Source organism: Aplidium turbinatum, chromosome 6 (genome assembly GCF_918807975.1).
Source record: "Aplidium turbinatum chromosome 6, kaAplTurb1.1, whole genome shotgun sequence".
Taxonomy (NCBI): Eukaryota; Metazoa; Chordata; class Ascidiacea; order Aplousobranchia; family Polyclinidae; genus Aplidium; species Aplidium turbinatum.
The window spans coordinates 9054248-9076707 of record NC_137477.1 but is presented as its reverse complement, the minus strand read 5'-3'; the positions used below and the strand labels follow the sequence as shown (position 1 = coordinate 9076707).

At 36.7% G+C, this 22460-nt stretch overlaps 2 protein-coding genes across 2 annotated transcripts in view; one reads left to right on the top strand and one right to left on the bottom strand.

Annotated features, from left to right (window-relative positions):
- The window catches only part of LOC145771961 (ferric reductase 1-like), a 34183-nt gene extending 22883 nt beyond the window's left edge, over positions 1 to 11300 (bottom strand). Inside the window, exon 1 of the mRNA XM_082583738.1 lies at positions 11276 to 11300. The gene's annotated coding sequence lies outside the window, so the exon portion shown is untranslated. The remainder of the gene's footprint in view (positions 1 to 11275) is intronic.
- A 7360-nt stretch (positions 11301 to 18660) lies between these two features.
- On the top strand, positions 18661 to 19611 carry LOC145772837 (heat shock protein beta-7-like). The gene is made up of 2 exons (XM_082584720.1): positions 18661 to 18830; positions 19509 to 19611. Exons 1-2 carry the CDS (start codon positions 18661 to 18663, stop codon positions 19609 to 19611), a joined length of 273 nt encoding a protein of 90 aa, XP_082440846.1.
- Positions 19612 to 22460: the final 2849 nt, after the last annotated feature.

Genomic DNA, 22460 nt, shown 5'->3' with positions numbered 1-22460 from the left:
TGCAGTTAACTTATTTATACTTGGTCTATACTCAGGATGTGGGTACATCAGGTTAAGGATCTCGTAGGATTTTGTTCACCTTTTTACCTTTCAAATAATTAATGGATTTTATCAAACGTGCAAAATAGAACAAAGAACTTATTTGGTTTCAATGGTTGATGATACAAAAATATTTGGTTCAACCAACTCGATATCACATATTATTATTTTTTTGTCTTTCTGCAGTCACCTAGCTTTTCCCTTTCTTTCAGCTTGAATTGGGTAGTTTCGTGTTGCTTGAAGAGGTTTTATTTTTATTTTTTGAGCGTTTCTGTCGCTTTCTATATTGCAAAGTTATGAAGACCGGTGTTGCAAGTAAATAGTTTATTGCCACAGAATGAAGTCCTTACCATTATTTTATTTATGTTATGGGTATCTGAAAAGTCCCCAACAGTTTGTAAAGTTGGCATTTTCCAAGTAGCCTATACAGACTCGTTTACGACTGTTCTCATAAAAAGTTTGTCTGAGGTTTAACTTGTAAAAAAACGATACTCTCATTGCAACCATCCTATAAAAATAGCAGTAAAACCGCACGCTAACGAACATAGTCTATTTTAATGCTGATGTAGTATCCAATTTGTGAGCAACAGCACAGATAAAATCACTTTACATCCACGAGCAGGATGTTACGTGTTCTTTATTGATATTGTATCGAATTCACAAAGGAAAACTGTTTCCTGAAATAGTGTGCCTGAGCCCTTTTTCTCAAATGCTGTAAAATGCCCCCAACCTAAAGCCAGAAACTTCATGCTGAACATTTCCTTCTCTGAAAAGAATTGGCGGAAGTTTAAAATAACCCAGCCAGAAAAAAAGGTCCATTTTGCATTGATTTGACGTTTTCAGGTCATCTAAATAGGTTGGTTTTTCTTTTCACTTTTTTCTTTTACCTTCAACCACACTGGAGTATGACTATACAGTGACACAGTAATATAGCAGAGTAGTACGATAAATGGTAGTAATACCACAAAAGAGTGCTCAATGCCAAGCGCAATGCTATAAGCAGAGCTAATTCAAGTAAACTGAACAGTAAACTGAACCTTTACAGCCTGTTTCACCCTTGGCAAGATCGTTAGAAGATGCTGAAAACATGAAAAAGAGAAATCGGTGATATTAAGCAGGCTCTGTCCACGGCAAGAGTCACAGAACACTAAAACATATTACCATTGGCAGGCCTCGAAATTCGTTTTTGTTGACGGCGGACAAACGTGTCCGGCCTGAGCAGCTATCTCGGCGAACAAAATGAAGTCTCACAGCGGACACACCAGTTTTAGCGTCGATCGTCATGCTTAATCACTTTTTGATAATTCTTCGCCGTTTGAGAACTATAGCTACGGTTTAGAAGGCTTTTTAAAATTTCAGCGAAGTCACTCTGAAAGGCTTTCATCAGACCAACGACGTGCGCTTGAAGAGTCAAAGCGCCCTGTAGCTGCTTAAGACGCCGCATAGCTGATTAAATTCCACCGAACGAGATCGCATGACTTCTTGCGTCACAATGCTTTGGGCACAATCGGAAAACTTCTACCTACACTAACGCTACTATTTTCTGCTGTGCAAAGTTCCACTAGACTTTTTTCTTTAGGTCTATTTTTGTGTGTTTAATGTGAGCAAAAGTGAATTTTCCCTGGACCTTTTCTTTCTTACTGTCAGAGATGGGCAAGATCACCAGTATTGGTGATCTTGAAGATCAAGATCACCAAGAATAGGTGATCTTGAAGATCAAGATCACCAAACTAAGTGATCTTGAAGATCAAGATCGTGATCTTGAAGATCAAGATCACTTTCAAGATCACTTTTTGTGTACTTGAAAAAAAATGAAGTTTTTGGTCAATGATGTTGCAAAAAATAGTTACTATACTGTATATAAGCAACCCGGGTAAAGGTATATAGTTGGTATTGCTAACTTTTACTTTTAACTACTCGATCGCGGGCCTAAGAATTGTAATGAGTTAGTGACTGTTGCTATTAGGCCTATCAATTGTTGACGTAGTTTGCGTAGAATCGCAACGTCACCCCAAGGCCGAGGTTAATTACAATAGTAGCCTACTGAAAAAGCAATTAGTTTTATGCTTTTTATTTATAATAAATAAATAATAATAAAGTTTAACTGCATCATTTTTTACCAAATTTTTGTCTGGTTTATGTTGGAGTTTTTATTCGTGTTACTAAGTTATTTTAACTTTCACTGTGTTATGTCTATGTTTATTGCACCATTTACCCATCTGGCAACCTTGATACTGTTGTCTGCTATCAAAAAAGTTCCAGAGGTTTGCGGTCAAACAAACCGCTCTATACTCAGACCGTAAACAAGTCTTGGTCTGGTTGATTTGCTGCAATAAACCACTTTACATGACCAAAGTCGGCTAGAGTCCAGATTTTTTAACACCGCCATTCTAGACTTTTGAAACATCTAAAATTGGGTCAAAGAAAGCAAACATTTCTTTAAAATTTACACATGGAAATAGTGAACAAAGTTAAATCATTTTTTATTATACGTCAACATAAAGTACACGGAAGTTGACTTATTTATTATGACCAACACCGAAAACTTTTTCAATTTTGAAATGGCAACACTGACCAGATTAGATGGAGATTTTAAATCGTCTTTTGTTCGACACATACCAGATTAGCAGTGGCTTAATGTTAGTAAGTCAAGTCAAGTCAAGTCAAGTCAATTTATTTTGTTTTAACAGCGCCATATATTAACAAATAATCAGAGTAAAATGTAATTGTCAAAACAATGCATTGTACAACTGTTGGTTAGATTATGGCGCAATCAGGATGGTAGCGAAAGACCATAAGCAGTCATCTAGTCAGCCACCACCCCATCACAGTAAATCTAACTACACATTCATACACACTAGTGTGCAGAGGCAGGCACACTACTTCATTGAATAAAAAGAGTTCGCCACTGAGATTGAAAAACAACTACTGTTGGTTTGAATCTGCATTCTCAGACTGAGTAAGCCGAGGATGAAGATTCAAACCAACGAGCAACGACCAAGAATTGACCAACCACCAATAATTAGTGATTGTGTGCTATAATAGGCTACAGCACTTGCGAAAGTTTTCCTGAAATAACGAGGAAAAACGTGGATACCACCACCGAATTGCAACAATTTTTATGTGAAGCATACAAAAACAGGGCAATTTGATACTAATAACTGTAGAGAACAAATATTAATAAGTAACTTACGATATGATGATATAGGCCTACTGTAAAGGTAAGTTATCCTTTGTATTGAGCACTTAAGGTACGCACGTATATTCATGTAACAGTTGGTTTTTGAGATTTTTTTTAAAGCAATGGAACGGTAAATCTTTTACATCGTGTGAAATTTCACTCCACACTTGCACACACAAGAAATGGAGTGTTTTTTTGCCAAAGTTTGTTTCAAACCTGGGAAGAAAAAATCTGGTTTTAGCCTTATGTCTTGTATCATGTTGATGTATGTCGTCTAATTTAACAAAGTAGCCAGAGAAACATGCTGGCAAAAAATTATTTTCGTACTTGAACATGAACTGTGCATATGCCAGCTTTGCAAGGTCACTCACTTTTAATACCTGAAATTTGCTGTACATGTAGGTCGTCGAAGTTTTCCTGTCACCAAACAAACACGCTCTAATAAATTTGTTCTGAATCACTTCCACCTTGTGTACTAACGTTTTGTTGGCCCTACCCCAATTAATTATCGAATATTGAAGATTTGATTTAAATAATGAAAAGTAAATTAATCGTAATGTGGATAATGGGACATAGTATCTGATTTTGTAAGCAATGCCACATACTTTACTCAATTTTGTGCAAAGGTCAGAGATATGGGCGTTCCAGTTCAATCTGTGGTCCATCGTTACTCCAAGATATTTTACTTGATCAGTTTTGTTAATGCTTTGGCCGTTTAAGGTGAGAGAGAACGATTTTGCAACAGGAAGATTTCTACAAATGATCATAAAATTAGTTTTAGTGTAATTAATCGATAATTTATTGGTTCTCATCCATACATCAATCTTTTTTATTTCTCCATTGGCTTGTTGTTCTAGGCAAGTCAAATTGTGGTGTGTCATGTTTAGGCTGGTGTCATCCGCAAAAAGAGTGGTCATGAAAGAGGACGCAGTAGTCGCCACTAACTACTTTGTACAGTACAAGTTTTAAAAAAATGCCTCTATCTAGGAAGTAAACTTTATTTTTAAAGTGATCTTGATCTTATTGTTCTTCAAGATCAAGATCACACAAAAAAAAGTGATCTTAGATCAAGATCAAGATTACCAAAAAAAAAGTGATCTTGAAGATCAAGATCAAGATCACGATCTTGATCTTCAAGATCACTTGTGATCTTCAAGATCACTTGTGATCTTCAAGATCAAGATCACGCCCATCTCTGCTTACTGTGATACCAAAACTTAACAAATTTTGCTGCATCTTGCTGTAATAGCCTACTACTCAGATGATCTAATTTTGTAACCAACCTTGCCTTATCAATATCACTCGGGATCAAAGCCAGACATTGTGACGTAAAACTTGAACTAAGTTGCGCATGATTACTGTAGATCAGGGGTGTGCAACCTTTATTACAGGAGGGCCAGATATGAATAACTGGGTGAAACCGCGAGCCGCACGTTTATTTAACATATGATTTTTAGTAGTTGCAGGCACAAAAGAGTATTTTTTTTGTTATTCATATTATTCTTATATTAGGGGTTATCTCCTTCCAGAAATAATAAGTTAGAACGCATACATTTCTGAAGAAAACTGCTATTCAAATTTATTGTCACACCGTCTTTAAACGAGCTCAGTGAGAAGTTTGCAGCTGGCTTCTTTTCCCGACGGCTTTTTCCAAATTTACTTTAATGGATACTATACTTTACTTTAATACTTTACTTTAATGATCGCAATTCGAAGTTCATTTTCCAAGTGTTCGTCTGTCAGAACTAGAGTTGTAAATGCAAAAAAAAACGAACCGTTTTTTTTTAAAAAAAACGTGTTTTTTTTCAAAAAAAACTTGGGCCAAAAAAAAACACGCGTTTTTTGTTTTTTTTTGTTTTTTTTGGTTTTTTCATATTTTTTCTGGAAAAGTTGCAAATTTTTTACAATTTGCAGCTTAGTTTCATTATAGTGCTCTTGAAAAACATTAAACTAGTAAAATTGATTTTATTGGTGTGCTGAAATTCTTAAGTGTGTGTGCTTGGCAGCAGCATATGTTTTTTGCATAGCCCTATAGCCTACGTTGTTTCACTTTCTTTTTCATTCTCAGGCATGTTTGTGGCAGTAGACCTAACAAACATTGAATTAATGCAATTTGATACATGACATAATGTAGATGAGTTAATTTCTTTTTCCTTTTATGGAAGTGCCCTTTATGGAAGGTAGCCTACGATGTTAGTATACCGGTAGGCCTACTGGTTATTCTTGTATACACACTCAATGGGTTGACGAAATTTTGGCAAAAACAAGATGGCAGTATTCAGAACACACATTACCTTGTTTGTGGTAATTTACTAATGCAAGCTATTGCCAATAGCTTGTTTATACATGTTTTTTTCAACTGATAGCTTAACAACGATGAATATGCTTTATAAATGTTGAAACAGAAGTATTCTTTTCGTGTGTTGTAAGGTCTTAGACACTTTGTCATTGATGCTTCCTGCAGATCATTTGTGACATAATGCAAGAGATCTTATCACTGATATTTTTAGCTGTCAAAAGTCAGTGCATTTGTCAGAAAAGGTTTAGGTTAATGTTCCTTTCAAATGCCCACCACCCATGTTAACTATTGCTAGTAACTACCAACCATGAATGAAGAAAGTTTCCCTTTAAAGTGGAGTTTTTCAGCACTGCTCGCAGTGTTCACATAGTGAATAAATGCTTCATAATACTTTTCCTGACAAGAATAAAGTTTTACCCATATTAGGCTACCGCAATGCAGGATAAAGATACAAAACAAACATCAAAGATGAAAACTTATTTTATTTGAGAACTACGCTGGAGTAGAAAGGAGTGAGAATTGACCTCTTGTCGTTACGCACCAATAAAACCATGATGCGTAACTTTAATTTTTTTTTTTTTTTATTGGGTAGAGAAAAGATTGATGAAAAGTTTGGCAAAAACAGAAAAGTGCTAAAGTCTCAAAGTCCTGAAAACTACAGTAGTTCAATTTGGATAGATAAGTGCAACTATACTTCTTTTAAAAATGTCTATGACATCACAATGGTGTGATTAAAGGAAAACAAACATGACTATGACATCACAATGGAGTATTGAACCTCTTCAGGGAAAATAAAAAACATCAAAATTTTTCCATCTTTCACTATATTTAAATGTGATTTGGGCTAAAAGTTGGGGCTTTAGCACTACACTGCTTTTGCCAAACTTTTCATCAATTTTTCCTCTACCCAAATAAAAACCTTTTTTTTTTAAGTTACGCATCATGGTTTTATTGGTGCATAACGACAAGAGGTTAATTTCTTTTTATCTGAAAAAATAGTTGCCAAAACTTGTTTTAATGTTCATAAACAAATAGCCCACCCCAGAAAACATGGGGTAGAGCTAAATATTATCCAAATATGTTGAGCGGTTCTTGAGATATTGCCATTTCTCTATTGCTCCTTATCTATGAAGCCACCTAGTGGCCAAGGTTACTTCACTTATAACTCGAGAACCGTTTGTGTGATTTTCATCAAGTTGGCACCAAATGCACATCAACTGGAACAACCTCTTGACGTTGTACTGGAAAAGGTGTGGAGTGCTGGCCAAAAGTGCCTTTGTTAAGTAGAAAAACAGGACACTGACCACCTGGTCCTAACATGCCCATTAACCAAAATCCCAGGTGGCTTCAAAACTGTACACGAGTGTGGTACTGCATTTAACAACTGGCTCGACCAAATTACAGACAATACTTGAGATGTGCCAACCATAGGACACTGTTACTGCTATTTGAGACAGTGAGAAATCTTTATGGCTCGTGTGTCGAGACTTGGGATCTACAAAATTGCAATGAAAAAATAGGCCTATACCAGACATATAGTCTCATTTAAAGTAAGTTATACGAGTTATGAGACTGTTTCTTTGTTGAAAGAGACGCTATTGCAATGAGTTTACCCTAATTGCTGCATATTGTGACATTTAATGTCAAAATAGGTAAAAAAAACAAAAAAAACAAAAAAAACGAATAAAAAACAAAAAAAACGATAAAAAACAAAAAAAACGAGCTCGTTTTTTTTAAAAAAAAAAAAAACCGTTTTTTTACATCTCTAGTCAGAACCGATCAATAGGGAGATTTCATGACGCCCGTTTTAGAAAAAAATGTTCGCACAAATACGTTGAGCCAAAAAGTGCCATTTTTGAAGCCATGGATTTTTCAAATGTGGAAAGTCATCTTAGTTGAAATGCTTTCGGTCAAAATCGCCAAGATTCATTTCTAAATACTTTGCTTTCAAATCCGTTTTCTCTTGAAGATCAATCAGTTCACGTTATATCTTCTGGTGCTTTGTCAATGTCTGTGTTGATTGGCAAAGCGAATATACCAAACAAATGTTCATGAGATTTGAAGTCCTTGAAACGAGCCAAAAATTCATACAACAATTTTTCAAGTTGGTCAGCAGATTCAGTTTTCTTCTCAGGATGCATTCCATAGTCTCTTAAAGTTGGAAAGTGGAAAATATTTCCTGTCTGTACGTGAGCTTTCCAAAGTCGTACTTTGTTCATAATGCTATTTATGTGACCATACATTTTTATGTTCCAAATAATTAAATACAATGGATTAGCGGTGGCCGGTGGGAGACTTCTAAAATGGTTAACAGAAGGTGCGAAATCTGCAATAATCCACTCCACAATGAATTGTTCACACGTACCAGACTAAACTAAATTATAAACACGTTTCGCGGGCCGCACACAATTCAAAATTGGCACATCTTCGCGGGCCACATAATTTTTCTTCGCGGCCGCATTTGGCCCGCGGGCCGCACGTTGCACACCCCTGCTGTAGATTGTAGAAGTACAGAACTCCCATCGATTCTTAGCGAGGAATTCACCTTTGTTACGTTGGTTCAATGTCATCAATTGTTGAAGCAAAGTTTTCCTGCTTAATTGAAAGCTAAGAGATACAGTATTCACATTTTCTAGATGCTCGGGAAATTACATTCTCGCAACAATTGTTCGTGCTATGCAATGACGATTTGTATCGCTAGTTCCTGTGTTATTTCTCGGCAGACAAATATGACCGATCTAGATGGTACTTCCCGCGGATGCTGTGACGGCGGACATGTCCGCCGTGAATTTCGAGGCCTGCATTGGTGAACCATACGAAGCTCTGAGTTGCCTGACCCTAACTAAATCTGGACCGGCTGCAGCGTGGGTGTTATTATAGCCGCAGTGCGGCATTGACTGCGATTGGGCTACATCATGAGAGCTTTTATGACACGCTTTTCTGCTGCGTTTTAGAATGTGAGCGTATGGACGCTGTGAGGACAAGCGGGGCCTGTGCTATTTGACATATCTCAGTTTGAATTTGTTGCGATGACACTTACTAACCAACTCGGAGCGCTTATTTAATATGTGATCGCGGTCAGACTGCAATATTGCCAGCTTTTCAGCGAGGCAAAGGTGGCAGAGGCTTCGGCCACGACGGTAAGGTCGGGCATAGCGAGATTTGAAAGACGTTTCGCAACAACCATAATAATTCAAAAGTACTGGGGCGTTAGTGATCGAAGCTTTGCAATTGCATCTTGGTGGAGTTGATCGATCGGTAGACTGTAATACCTTTTTGTTGTGGCTGGAAATAACATTTGCGATGTTGAGAGTGCAGCTATAACTCAATTTAATGGTGTTTCTGTTGAAAATTTTGTTAAGTCGATTGTGGATTGGGGAAATGAATTGATACAAGTTTAATAAAGTCTTTGTCGATGTTGTTTTCGACTTGCAAGTTAAAAGGTGGGTTGAACCATATAATGTGATGTTAATATGGTGAACCATATAATTTTTATGTTGATTTTTCTGGGTGTGGTGAGTTTTCTGTGGGATAATAACAAAGTTTTACTTTGAAACGGCTTTTAGCGAGGGCGTCATCATAAGCGGGTGCAGTTTTATTGAATTCGGCCTGGGTGTACGATGTGGTAGATAGTCGTTTTGAGATCATGGACGGGAGTTGCTTTTTGATGTGTGGTGGATGGTTTGAGTGCAAATGGATATAAAGCGGGTTGCTGTTTGGTTTGCGGTATGGTCAGAATTTGCCTGAAGGCCCAGAAGTTAAATTAAAAGTAACAAGGGAATCAATTTCTATAAGATTAGCGTCTACAATTATGCGAAAGCTACGGTATGTTGCTGGAATCGCTTAATTGATGACATTTTAATCCACACAATCCATTTGGGGCGCAGATTGTATTATAGGATTACGCAATACTGTAATTAATTACTGTAATACATGTATATAATATAATTACTGTATTATACATGTATGTATAATTACTGTATAGGCTATCTAATTTCAATTTTTTTTTGTTCGTTATTCTCTCTGCGGAAGCGCATTATCATCAGTGGCGACTCGTCTTAATAGGCTGCAGCTCGTGAATTTGGTGAATGTCGTTATATTTTCGCATCAATAGATAGCCTAGGCTTATGTTAAATATATCAAAATCCTAAACTTTCTGCCTGCGTTTTTGCATAACATAACTGCATAACGTTTTTACGTTTTTGCAATAAGAGGAATTTGAAATAACAGAAAGTTGCTCTTTCAAATCCAAAGACTGTATTTCGAATATACGTCACAATGTTTTCTCTGCACGCTTGACTTAACTTCTTCATGAGGCTTATATTTTCCAGGTCATCTGCAATTCAACGTTTGTTGAGGTTGTCAAGGCACGGGCGAAAACTTTTAGCTAGGAACTAGGACAAACTGACTTAGCTAGTTTCAACAACTCTAGTCAGCAAATCCTCACTAGGCCTAATGCTTTTCAGCTACTTAATGCTCAAAAAGCACTTTTTCGTTTTTCTAGCTTTTGTTAATCTACCCTACCCAACGTGAAGCTTACACCTCTCTTTTTATTAGAAATTTAACTTTTTCCCACAGTTAGTTTCAATCGCATGATGTGGAAACGAAAACTTTGAAGTTGTCTAATTCCTGCGACTTTATAGCAGGAACGCTTAACAAAGCATGAATTTAGCGATTTTCTGAAATATTTGCTGTTATGATGTAGCGTCGTAACGTATGCCGTATAATAATTGGGTTTTACGTTAAACAAATTTCAATTTAGAAGCAGAAGTGGACTATTTCCTGTTTAATGCTTCATCTAAATTTAAATCAATTCCAACAATTTTACAGATGAATAAACAGAACTTCCTTTGTAAATTTAGTCAATCAAAACAAAACTCATCACGTAAAAAGTTATGCGGTTCTCATTGTACTAAGCCTTCGACACTAACGAGAGTAGGGTGGCCAGTTTCTTTCTCTCGGCCGCCTTTACTTCAGCAATTACGCCCACCCAATTTATTACACCCTGAGTAGAGGAGAGCGATGTTTTTACCAACCAGCTGAAGTCGGGTGTCGAACTGGGATTGCACAATGAAAAACTGAGCGCCTTATATCCGCTGCGCCATTCCACAGTATGCTGTGTTAAATAAATAAGCGGAACTTCCTCTTATTTCAGACCTGATTTCCATTGTGCTTATAGCATTTCTTTCGGTAGGCCGTATTTTGTGTCTGATGCAAAGATATAATGGCCTACTGAACAACTGTTTGTATAGACTTAAAACATTTTCAAAATCAGTGAACTAAAATCTAATCCGGGAAAGCACTTGCAATCATCAGGGTGATAGAGGCTACCTCAGGATATTTTCTGAACTTCGTTAAAGTCACGAAACTCTTTCAAAAAACTGTCAAGCTTGTACGTAGGTCCTTTAAATTCTGATAATGATTGGAGTGAATGGCTTCCTAACTTACTCTTAAATAATAAAAATAATTGGTATTACTAATAATGTCATAAATAGTACTTAAAATTGTGTAGTATTTTTTCTTTAAATTTATTACCTTACCTGACTCTGTTTTGCACATGAACTTAAAGTCAACGACAACCAACACGTAGGTTATAATTAATCATTCATATGACTAATTTTATACTCTTAGTCGAAGTACATATATATATATACGTTTCAATGTTTTTAAAGTTTCACTTTGAACAATTAGATCTCCGCCTCAGCGTTGGGTGGACACAGCCTACATACCAAAAACTGACCTCACTGGCAACTTACCACAGCGAAGGTGGCACGATTCGTATGAAAAGCCACGCCCTTTCGCGCACTGAGTTCTTCTATTATCTCGGTTCGTTGACTACAGGTCATGATAGTCAGAGCCACAAAAAACAATTTATGGATGAAAGAGCATTGATAAAATAACTTAGAGCTACTGGCATTTTACACATGTGAGCGACAAAATCAAACACAAGCTCAAATATACAGTCCACATGCTATCATTGCAAGAACAATGGTATTCGACGATGCAGAATGTTGAACATTTACAAAAGAAACATAAAAACCTTTCACTTTCAGTGATATGGAAACTGAGGTATACAGTTGACAACACTTTAGTTTACACGATCTTATCCTCGAATAAGATTTGCAAAAACACATCGGTGGAAACAATAAGGCCTGAAAGATAATCTAAACTACTGCCAGTAGTAGACTGTCTTCTGGTAATCATATGACTACGCCATGTATGGTTTACGGCTAACGCTTTGAACCTCACTACCTAAGCAGGATAAATGTTAAAGAAAAAGAGGAATTATATTAGTTCAATGAAAAGATTAAAATAATCTTAACCTACTTGGAAAGTATTTTGAATATTTAAAACTTACCCAGACAGCGATTTCATCTAGTCCAAATCTTTAACAGATCGGGTACGGATCTGACCAAATCTTTACCAGATTTGGGCCAGAAAAAGCTGCTGTCTGGGTATGCAGTGGGCTGCTTCTAAACGTTAACTTTACATTTACTAACTCACTGTTTTGGAAAACTTTTCCCAATTGCCATTTCAATTTGAAATTTGTTTAAAGATATACTTTTTTATTTTAAGATCAAGAATAGGCTATTGCACATGGACTAAATTATTTTTGCGTAGCCCATTATAATGTTAAAGAAAATAAAACTTAATATCAACACTAAGGAGCAAAACCAAACATATTTTTAGAAATATCTTCTTTGGACAAACAAATTCACAGGCTACCCCAACAACAAACTTAAAACTGAATTTGAATTCTAAGTAGCCTAATATTGGGTTCAAAATAAAGCTTAAAATCAATCAATTTTTTAAATAAAAACTTTGTCGTTTTTCATGAATGTTGTGAAAAAAAAATTCAAACTTGAATTTTATTGAAACCTTAATCTGATTAAATGATCTTGCATGAATAATGTAGCCTAACAAGAAGCATTAGAGCTCAAAACTGCGCAAAAATCTTCTAGTTTTTGCCTTCCTTTCATTAAGTTTGGAAACAAGAGCAAATAAGTAGCCTTGGTCGTTGGATGCTCTACATATCAAAATTTCCTTTTGTTATTTCTTGTATGGCTGCACGATGAGTGGCGGAAATGATTTGTGTTTATGATCACAACAGAAACAAATGATTTGTAGAAATGTGTGTCGTAATCACAATAATAAATAATGCGATTGGCAATAAATTAGTTGGGCAGTATCCCCACCAGCACCATTATCATCACGTTCTTTACTCTCATCGAGGGTTGCAGGCAATGAAACGCGAAAGTTGTTCTTTCAATTCTTTGTGTGATTTTTTTATCACAATATAGCCAAGTCTGGCAACGAATTTAAGATAGGAGAGAGAGAGAGAGAGAGAGAGAGAGAGAGAGATATTGTTTATTTGCCTTTCTAATACGACTCGATATAAAGAAACACAATTACATACAAATCAAAATATGGCAATAGAAAGGTCTGGCAGCACCGAACAACCTTGCGGTTAACCAGTCAAGGTGCTGCCTGTCATCAGTCATCTTACATTGCAGCATCAGACATTATAACTGTATCAATAAAATATAATGATGGATGGAACAGTAGCTTCGAAATCGAATTGTATATATAAGGTTTTGTAGAATATTGAATCAAGACCAGCTGGGAAAACATGAGCATATAATGAATCATATCGTTTAAGAACACAAATACGAGGTTACATGAGATAAAATAATTTAACTGAACGATTTTAACGATTTAATAAGAACTTAACAAGGTAATTTTATAAAGTTTTTTAAACAAAGCTAGGTGTTTGCTTTTAATACATTCATCCAATTCACTCCACAATTTAGTACCCCGATGTGTCAGAAGATTGTGTGCCACGGATTTGTTTATTTGTGGAAGAAAATACTTCATTTTATTTAGTTGTCGAGTGTTGTGCGAGTGAATATTATCAAGTTTTATAAAACGATCTTGCAATACAGGCGGTAGATTATTATTGGAAACTTTATGCATAAATTTTGCAATTTCGAGTTTGTAAATATCTTCACGTTGTAAAATATTCAAAGATTTGTATAAGCTAGTGACGTGACTGAATTTTGTACTTCTAGTGATTGCGCGAATAATATTATTGTGTCTTACGTCAACTTCCTTGATTAGTGTTTTACCTGCAGTACCCCATATAGTAATACCGTATTGAACACGACTATATACTAGACTATAATATAACATAAGCAATGTTTCCTCTAACACATAGTTACGAAGGCGATAAAAAATTCCGGAATATCGAGCCAACTGCAGCGACAAATGTTTAATGTGTGAGGACCAGGTTAGATTTTCATCGACATGGATTCCCAGGTACTTAACTGTTTTCATTCTTTCAATCACTGTTTGGTTTATACACAACCTGAAATTAGTTTCAACAGTACGCTTAGGTACTTTGTTTATTAAAATGTAGCTTGTTTTAGAGTAGTTTAAAGAGAGTTTGTTTCTTCGTAGCCAAGCATCAATTTTTTGTAGTTCAGTATTGGTTTCTGTTTGTAAAGATTCCAAGTCTTCACCACGTAAAGCTAGATATGTGTCATCCGCAAGCTGGTCAAGGCAAGCTAGGAGGCAGCTGGTCAAGTGCCTAAATTTTACAAGCCTGGCGATAAATGCTGCATCACAATTAAACTTGTTAACGAAAGAGAAAAATAAAATTTATTTGTTTTTGGCTTGTCAAGTTGTAGACCTTAAGCAGATAAAAAGTGCGGAGTAAAACACAGACAAAAAAACGCAGACAAATTATGACGCCAGCATTAATTGCTTGCGTTTGATCGAGACATCTCGGTGATAACGGTTTGAAGCCTTCGTTCACCAATCAACATCCTTCTTTTTTCAAGACAATGAAACAACAATTCTCAATTTGAATAAGATTTTCTTCTTATTCAGATGGATTGCAAATTTTTGTTTATTTTTTTGAAAACCAAACAACATGTATTGTACAAGCATTATTTCGAGAACACGCTTCATCAATAGCGTAGCCGTATACAGTAGGAGAATCTCGTAAAAGGTTTTCGATTTCTCCGAGGACGTTTTCAGGCAAGTCCTTCTTGTTCAAACGTTCAAGTTCTTGTGGCCTGTATGACTTTATGAAATTTATGCTTTGTTGAAGAGTAGGCATCTGAATTCAAGAAAAGGCTTCAATTATTCCGAGCGCACTTATTCAAGAAAAGAACTAATTAATTTTCACAAAAAGCTGTCGCTTTCCCATTACTTTGTTGATGTCCAGAAAATGAGGTGTTGAGTGTGATATCTTTTCCTTGTTGTAAATGAATGGAACTCATAGAATGTAATTTGGCAACCTGAGTCACTTTTTAGGCTATCAAACATAAAAAATAGGCTACTACAACGATCAAATGGATTCTTCATCCAATAACTTGACAACTAATCAAGTTCGGTAATACAACTTCGATAAAAAAACTAGTGAAATAATCGACAGTGATAAAGATAATTTAATTTAATTAAATATTTTTTTTATAAAAGTAATGCAGTAGTTAAACCTAACCATCGTTTTACGTGAACTAAAGTGTAGGCCAAGCAGTGACGTGCGGTGAGGTTCCTAGATGGTGAGGCACTACTTTTTTCAAGTCACTTTTACAATAAAATTTTTTAACAACAAAAACGGTGTCATAACTTACTAATCAAAAAAGTTAGCAGCATGCTGTCACATTTATTAAAAATAAAATCCATGCGCCTATCCTTTTGGACTAAAACATCTGTGACTTTGTTGTAGAGACCCTTCTTTACTCCAAACATTATCACTAGATATTGAAAATAAGAGACGGGAAAGCAGAAAAGGCAATTTTTAAAGCATAGCTACACAGCCACTTCTTTTTTGAGTACCAATTTCTATGAAAGTTGCAAGTTATTTTTTTTTGTTCAGTCGTCTGATGCAAACCTTATAAATTTGGAACAGGTCTTCCTTTATTTATGACTTCAACTTTGGATTGAAAGTTTAGTTTTTAAAAATCTCTCAGATTTGATACTAAATCTTCCTCCATTTTATTTACATTTTATAAGAAACAATCCTTTACGCTGCAAGAAGTCACATACCACGTAGGCTCGCGGGCACTCCAGCTTGACGAAAAAGGTTTCATAGCTGTGACGTCACATTTGAGGCGTGCCTCAAATCGTAGCTAAATCGTTCATGATGATTTCTGGCGACTTTGCGAAAGAAAAAGGCACGCATAGTGCAGTGTATGGAAGTTTTCTGATCTGAAGTGAGGCAAAGCTGGCGGTGCCTCTCCTTGCGTATTTCAACGATTTTGACCACATGAACGCTCGATAGGAATATCGCCACAGAAACAGAAAAAAATTAAAGCACAGTTTGGGTGTAGAAACGTAAAATTTGGGGGAAAGGGGGCACGACTACAGCAATTCACACAAACTAAAGCACCTAAAAACGTGCAATATTTACTACTTTTCAACAAAAAATATTTATTCTGTGATAACCATTTCTTTGATATAACTTTTGCTTTGCCAGATGTTGGCAGGTGAGGCACTGCCTCACCTGCCTCCCCTGACTGCACGTCCCTGAGGCTATGTAGCTTGTAGGTACTAGTGCAGTGGTTTTCAACCTTTTTTGTGGAACGGAACCCATTGAAACATTCCAAATGCTCGAAGAACCCCTGTTCAATAATTAATTGCCTTATGCCATTAAGCATAGTTCCAAGGCCCTACCGCCTACATATATAAAAACAAACCTAATACTAGCAAAACAAAATGATCTCTAACACGTTCTCGGCGATTTGACCCACCGGTGTACAAACGATTAAACTGTCTAAAAAAACTCCTTGAAGCGAAAAAAACATGTCGTCGACGAAATTTGGCAGGATAGCAGAAAGTTAAAGGTAATCGCACCAGTCACCACAAGTAAACAACGAAAATTCGGGATCGCACGAACGTGTTAAAGTGTAGCAAATTTATAAATAGTGGCAAACCTAATCAATATTTGATTATGTTTAAACAATATGCATATAATAATAAAACAGACTCTCGGATTTGAATGTAGGCTTGCGGAACCCCTAGACTTACTGGCGGAACCTTGGGGTTTCTCAGAACCCTGGTTGAAAACCACTGTACTAGTGTAATATAAAATTGTCCGTATATTTTCAACAAAATTAAGGAAGAAAATGAAACAGAATGAATAAAATGTGGGAAGGATTGCATACATTTTTGCTAATGTTTCAATCACTATAAACTTTAAATTGTTTAACTAAAGATGACAGTTGCACTGCAGCATGGTTCGTTTTTGATACAATGCAGACTTCGTCAACCATTTGGAAAGCTGTAAATAGATCTGTCATCGATAACGTACTGCAGAAAAAGTCAGCACTCGACTTATAGTGCGTCATAACCTGTCCTTGTCGACGTAGTTCCTGATGACGTTTCATTCACTATAATCACAGTTGCATCTCTCAACAAACAAAATCAAATCCAGCTTCGTGTCATGGGCTACTCTTCGCGTCTTTGTCGTGTGTTATGTTGCATGAACGTATGAAAACGTAGATCAAATGCAAACTACACGAGCAATTATATCCTCACAATGATTTCTCTTGAGAATCTGATATTTTAACAAGACTTCGGCAACAATTATTGGATGAATATCAGAGTGAGTAGCGCATAGTTATTTTTAGCTGGGTTCAAAGTGGCAATATAACCTTCATTAAATTATGACCACTCTTTACTTGACATGCTGATAATCTCAACGAAACTACCGCTGACAGGGTTACTTAAAGAATTTGAGATTTAGCACAGTTTTAGCCAACTAACGGTTATGGATAAGATCATAGAAGATTATAAACAGATTTAGCGTTTTTAATGTGAAGTACAAAAGGCAGTGGTCTAAAACAGACTAAGCTTTTTAAAACACACTGCTGTTGAAGCTTTGTGGCAGTTGCACCAGGTTGGACGTCTGCTAGTGCTCAGAGTCAAGGTATTAGAAAAATGTTTATTGTTTTATCTTTTTTACAGATAACACAGTAGAAGAGCAGACTTAGGCTAAAAGACTTATCAGCTTGGCAATGCGAAAGTAATTCATCATAGGTGTAAACTAATGCTGTGCAAAATTTAACCTCAACAGTTTATTTTATTTCGTTAATTTAATCTCATTAGTTTGTTTAATGCAGCTAAAGCAATGCAATACCACATGACCCTGATATAGAGAAACTGTAGATCAGTGGTTTTCAATCTTCGAATCTTAGAAGTCACGAAAACCCAAAGAGTCTATGAAAAGTTTCCAGGTGTCCGTGAATGCACCGATCTTAGAAAAAAAGTAAGCCTACTCAACGTTAAAAGGTACAACACATTTATAATTGATTTTTCTAAATCTCACAAATGCTTACAGGGTCAGCAGGCTTGATAAGTCTTTGGATGAGGCTCGAACAGCACACTCGGAAATCATTGTTTTATAGATTGCAGAAGCTAGATAAACGTTCTTCAATGGACAAATTGTTCGTTTAATGACATTTTTTACCATTAGATTTTTTGCCGTTGTTTGAAAAACGTAATTTTAAAACCCAACTGGGATTTTTAGTGAACATAGGCATGGGTTGGTTTTGAATCTTTACCCTCGAACTGACAAAGCCTTGATTGGTTATTTCTGGTAGTTTCGCATACTTGTAGAGGCTCTTGACGCAGGGCCGGCTACCGAGTTTGGCAGAGTGAAGTTTTCTATTTTTGAAGTGTTGTTGCCGGGGAACTATTCCATTCACTAGGTGCCGCTGAATGGAAAGCAGTCCTGAAATGCGTTGCTCAAGCGCGCACCCCGAGAGTCGAACCAGCGCCGCGTGATCTTGAGCATGGCGCGTAACCACTGTGTTAACGGGGCGTAACCACTGAGCTAATGGGTGTATGGATAGGAAGTGATAGAGCTTACTTGCAGCAATGGCTAACGCCGTGATGGCATGCTTTGTCTAACTTTTTCCAATCGTCGATTTACATAAGGCAGATAGCCTAGGCCTATAGGCTACGTCTTTTATAGTAAATAGACTGAAAAGCTACAGCTTCTGCCTGCTGATTTCAAAAAGCTTTATTCCATTACAGAAACAAGAATATAATCTGTATAAGCACTAAATTAGCGTGATTTTGGGAAGAAATAAATGTCAGTATGATCCAATCTGTTTCTAAACAAAGTCATTCTATGAGGACGTTAACAACACATCACACCCCAAGACAACAGTGGTCCATGTCAGTGCGGGTTGGAGACTTTCTTCCAGAAGACATCATAGTCAAAGCAGTAAATAATTTTTTAGAAGTTCGAGCGGAAAAGTCTTCACCAGATGGCAGCAGCGAAGCGGAGTTCACTCACAAGTAAGATAAATAGACATTTTCCTCCAAATCAATAAATTAGCCAGTTTGCAAATACGTTGCTTTCTCAGAGGCGTGTTAATTTGAATTCAAAATCTGTTTTTTTAGGCGGATTTACACCAAGCATATAATATTTTTTTGTTATAATTTTTGTGTCTTTTTAACGTTTTTTTTTTTGCATTATTAACAACCCCATTTACACTAGCAATCCTAATCCTGGGCAAATAGATCAAAACACACAGGCTAACCGTGTTTTAGGTTGTTTCGTTATATTGTCAATTTATTGAGGTATCTTTTTATCACGAAGTTTTGCAACTTTAAAACTGGCAGTTTTGCTTTAGAAAAATGTCTGTGCGTATTAGTTCAAGTACCACAGCATAATAAGGTTATACTTGAAAAGGAAATCTTGGGTCAGAAATGCTCAGGCACACTTGGTATAGAACTGTAGATAATGATTTATTTGTTTTAGTCCGTAACATGCGTCCGATCTTCGTAGGGGTAGCTAGTTTTAATGACTGCTCATTGGGAAAGTATTTTGTTTGCAAGGCTAAGATTAAACGTTTCTATTTGGATGAAACTTGATGTAAGTATGGAAGAGAAGAAACTTTGAATTGGAAAATTGTTTTAAAACTAATGCAACTGATTTTTTGCAAAGTTCAAAACTTTCGCCTGCTTGCGCAGATGCCAGCTGCCGAAGAACGTAGATGCCACCACTGTGACGTCACAATTATATCGGGATGGAACTCTCGTTCTGCGCGCAGATTGGAGAAAGCATCGACTGTGACTTGTTGATGACAAATGACAGGCACGATGATATGACAGACACTCGTCAATCGTCAAAAAATAGCCTTGAATGCAGCATAGCAGAACATCTTTTAGCTTGCTGCATTTTAATTACACTGGTCAGCAATTTTTTTCTTGCATCGGCTTTGAAAAATGATTTATAGTAGTTTGGCTTGCTAAATCCGATTCTTAGCTTGAATTTCTTTCATCACATCAACGTAGTGACATCTAATAAAGTGTGTTATTTTTTCCAAAAGTCCATGTCTTGCCAAACTAGGCTGCTCAATGCGCAGGCTAATAAACACAATGCAATGACGTAAGTTAATCAGGCGAACTTTAAGTTACAACAACAATCTCAAAAGTCTGATGCGAATTAAAACATCTGTGCTCAAATTCGGATTAAGTGCCTCCAATCTACTGCACATAGGGATGGGCAATTCAGAATAATTCACTATTCCAGAATTATTCCGGAATACTAAACCGAATCCAGAATCGAATCCAGAATACTGAATCCTATTAACTTCCAGGCTCCAGCAACACAAAAAGTAAAAAATTTCAGACACAAAAGCTACACAATCAAAGTAAATGTTTGTTGCAATGCAACACATTAAGGCATTCTAAATGACTTCCAACCAAATAGGAGCAGTGTTGCCAGATGATGGAAGCCGCTTGGCAACAAAAAGTAACTAAAATTTCATCAGATATTTAAAACACCCTAAACCAGCCCGTAGCCAGCCGAGGGCCAGGGAGGGCATCGCCCCCCGCCCGGAAAAAATTCCGCCCCCCCCTGGCAAAATCCCAACATTCTCGAGCAACATCATCGAGCAACAGCAATTATAATGATTTTGCCCAAAAAAATTGTCGGCCCCCCCTAAAAAAAATTCCCCCCCCCCCTTGCTCTGCGGTCTGGCTACAGCCCTGACCCTAAATAAAGCAATTTCGCTTAAATACAAAAATTTTTTTAAGACTTAAGACACTGCCATCATCCATATGCAGAGCTCTTGCAAAACGTTTTCTATACGAGCAGGGATTATTTGCTAAAAAGTTTAAAAAAATTGAAAACTTTCTTGAAAAAAATTGAGTAGGAAAAATTTCACCAGATTTCACCAAAAAGTTATCTGGTTCCAAGGTCAAAAAGCTTGGCAAGAAAGACCTCTAAATTTCACCAGAATTTTTTAATTTGATATTCTATTTCCCCATCTGGCAACGCTGAACGGGAGCGCAGCTTAGCTTCCGTCAAGCCGCAGTCGAAAAGAATCGCTCGAAAGATGCTGAGGTGTTTCAGAGCCAACTCCTTTAGCAAGGGGCATCTGCTCAATGTTGTTACGCCCACCAGTCAAACTATCGCAGAGTCGCATACGCACGTGGATTGAAAAAAAGCATTGCACGATTGTGCATATTGTAAACAAAGCGTGAAGAAAATTGCGCGCTTAGTTTGTTTGGTTGCTCGTGCGAGCGAGTGACGTAGGGTTGCATGAGCCGTGCGCGCACAACGCGTGCACAATGTTTTTGAAAGTGCGGAACTGCGGATGGTGTCAGTGCAAAGAAAAAAGGGAGTAAACCACACTTTTTTCAGTTTACTGTCTCCAGCTGACAGGTCGCACAAGACTTATGTATATCTTTAAAACCGAATCTTATTACCCGGTTTTATTGCCGTTTTGGATTCGGATAGTTTAGGATCCGAATCCTTCTGGATTCGGTATTCTGAATTGCCCATCCCTATGCACATAAGCCTACATTGTTTTTCAAAGTCCATGTAAAAAGCCGTGTTCACCATTGTTAGTAGCGATTAGGCCTATAATAATGTATTTTTGTGGTTATGAGGTTTTAATGTTATAAGTTTCTGCCTGCCATCATATTTTAATCTTGAAGCTTCTCATTGTTCAACTGTCATATAGTGCCATCGAGTGGAAGAAGTATGGTCACTAATATTCAATTTGGCACACCGTATAGCAAATTATTCAGTTAGTGCCAAATCTTGGAATTGAGAAATGCGACAAATAGCGTTATATGATGTTTGAGACTTTGAGTAACTCCGTTGCGCGGTTCATGAGCCTGGGCAAACAGTTTCCTGTGATGATACTTTCATTGGTCTTCGTTAGGGATTGTAGATTATAGGCAGAGATGGGCGTGATCTTGATCTTGAAGATCACTTTTTTTTTGGTGATCTTGATCTTGATCTAAGATCACTTTTTTTCGTGTGATCTTGATCTTGAAGAACAATAAGATCAAGATCACTATAAAATTGAATTTTACTTCCTACATAGAGGCATTTTTTTTAAACTCGTACTGTACAAAGTAGGTAGTGGCAACTACTAACATTAAGCCACTGTTAATATGATATGTGCCCAACAAAAGACGATTTAAAGTCTCCATCTAATCTGATCAGTGTTGCCATTTCAAAATTGAAAAAGTTTTCTGTGTTGGTCATAATAAAAAAGTCAACTTCCGTGTACTTTATGTTGACGTATAATAAAAAATGATTTAATGTAAATTTTAAAGAAATGTTTGCTTTTATTGACCCAATTTTAGATGTTTCAAAAGTCTAGAATGGCGGTGATAAAAAATCTGGATTCTAGCCGACTTTGGTCATGTAAAGTGGTTTATTGCAGCAAATCAACCAGACCAAGACTTGTTTACGGTCTGAGTATGGAGCGGTTTGTTTGACCGCAAACCTCTGGAACTTTTTTGATAGCAGACAACAGTATCAAGGTTGCCAGATGGGTAAATGGTGCAATAAACATAGACATAACACAGTGAAAGTTAAAATAACTTAGTAACACGAATAAAAACTCCAACATAAACCAGACAAAAATTTGGTAAAAAATGATGCAGTTAAACTTTATTATT

Coding starts and splice junctions, on each gene's coding strand:
- LOC145772837 (XM_082584720.1), top strand. CDS start 18,661: ATGAGGACGTTAACAACACATCACACCCCAAGACAACAGTGGTCCATG. Junction 18,831..19,508: donor GAAGCGGAGTTCACTCACAA/GTAAGATAAATA, acceptor CTGCTTGCGCAG/ATGCCAGCTGCCGAAGAACG.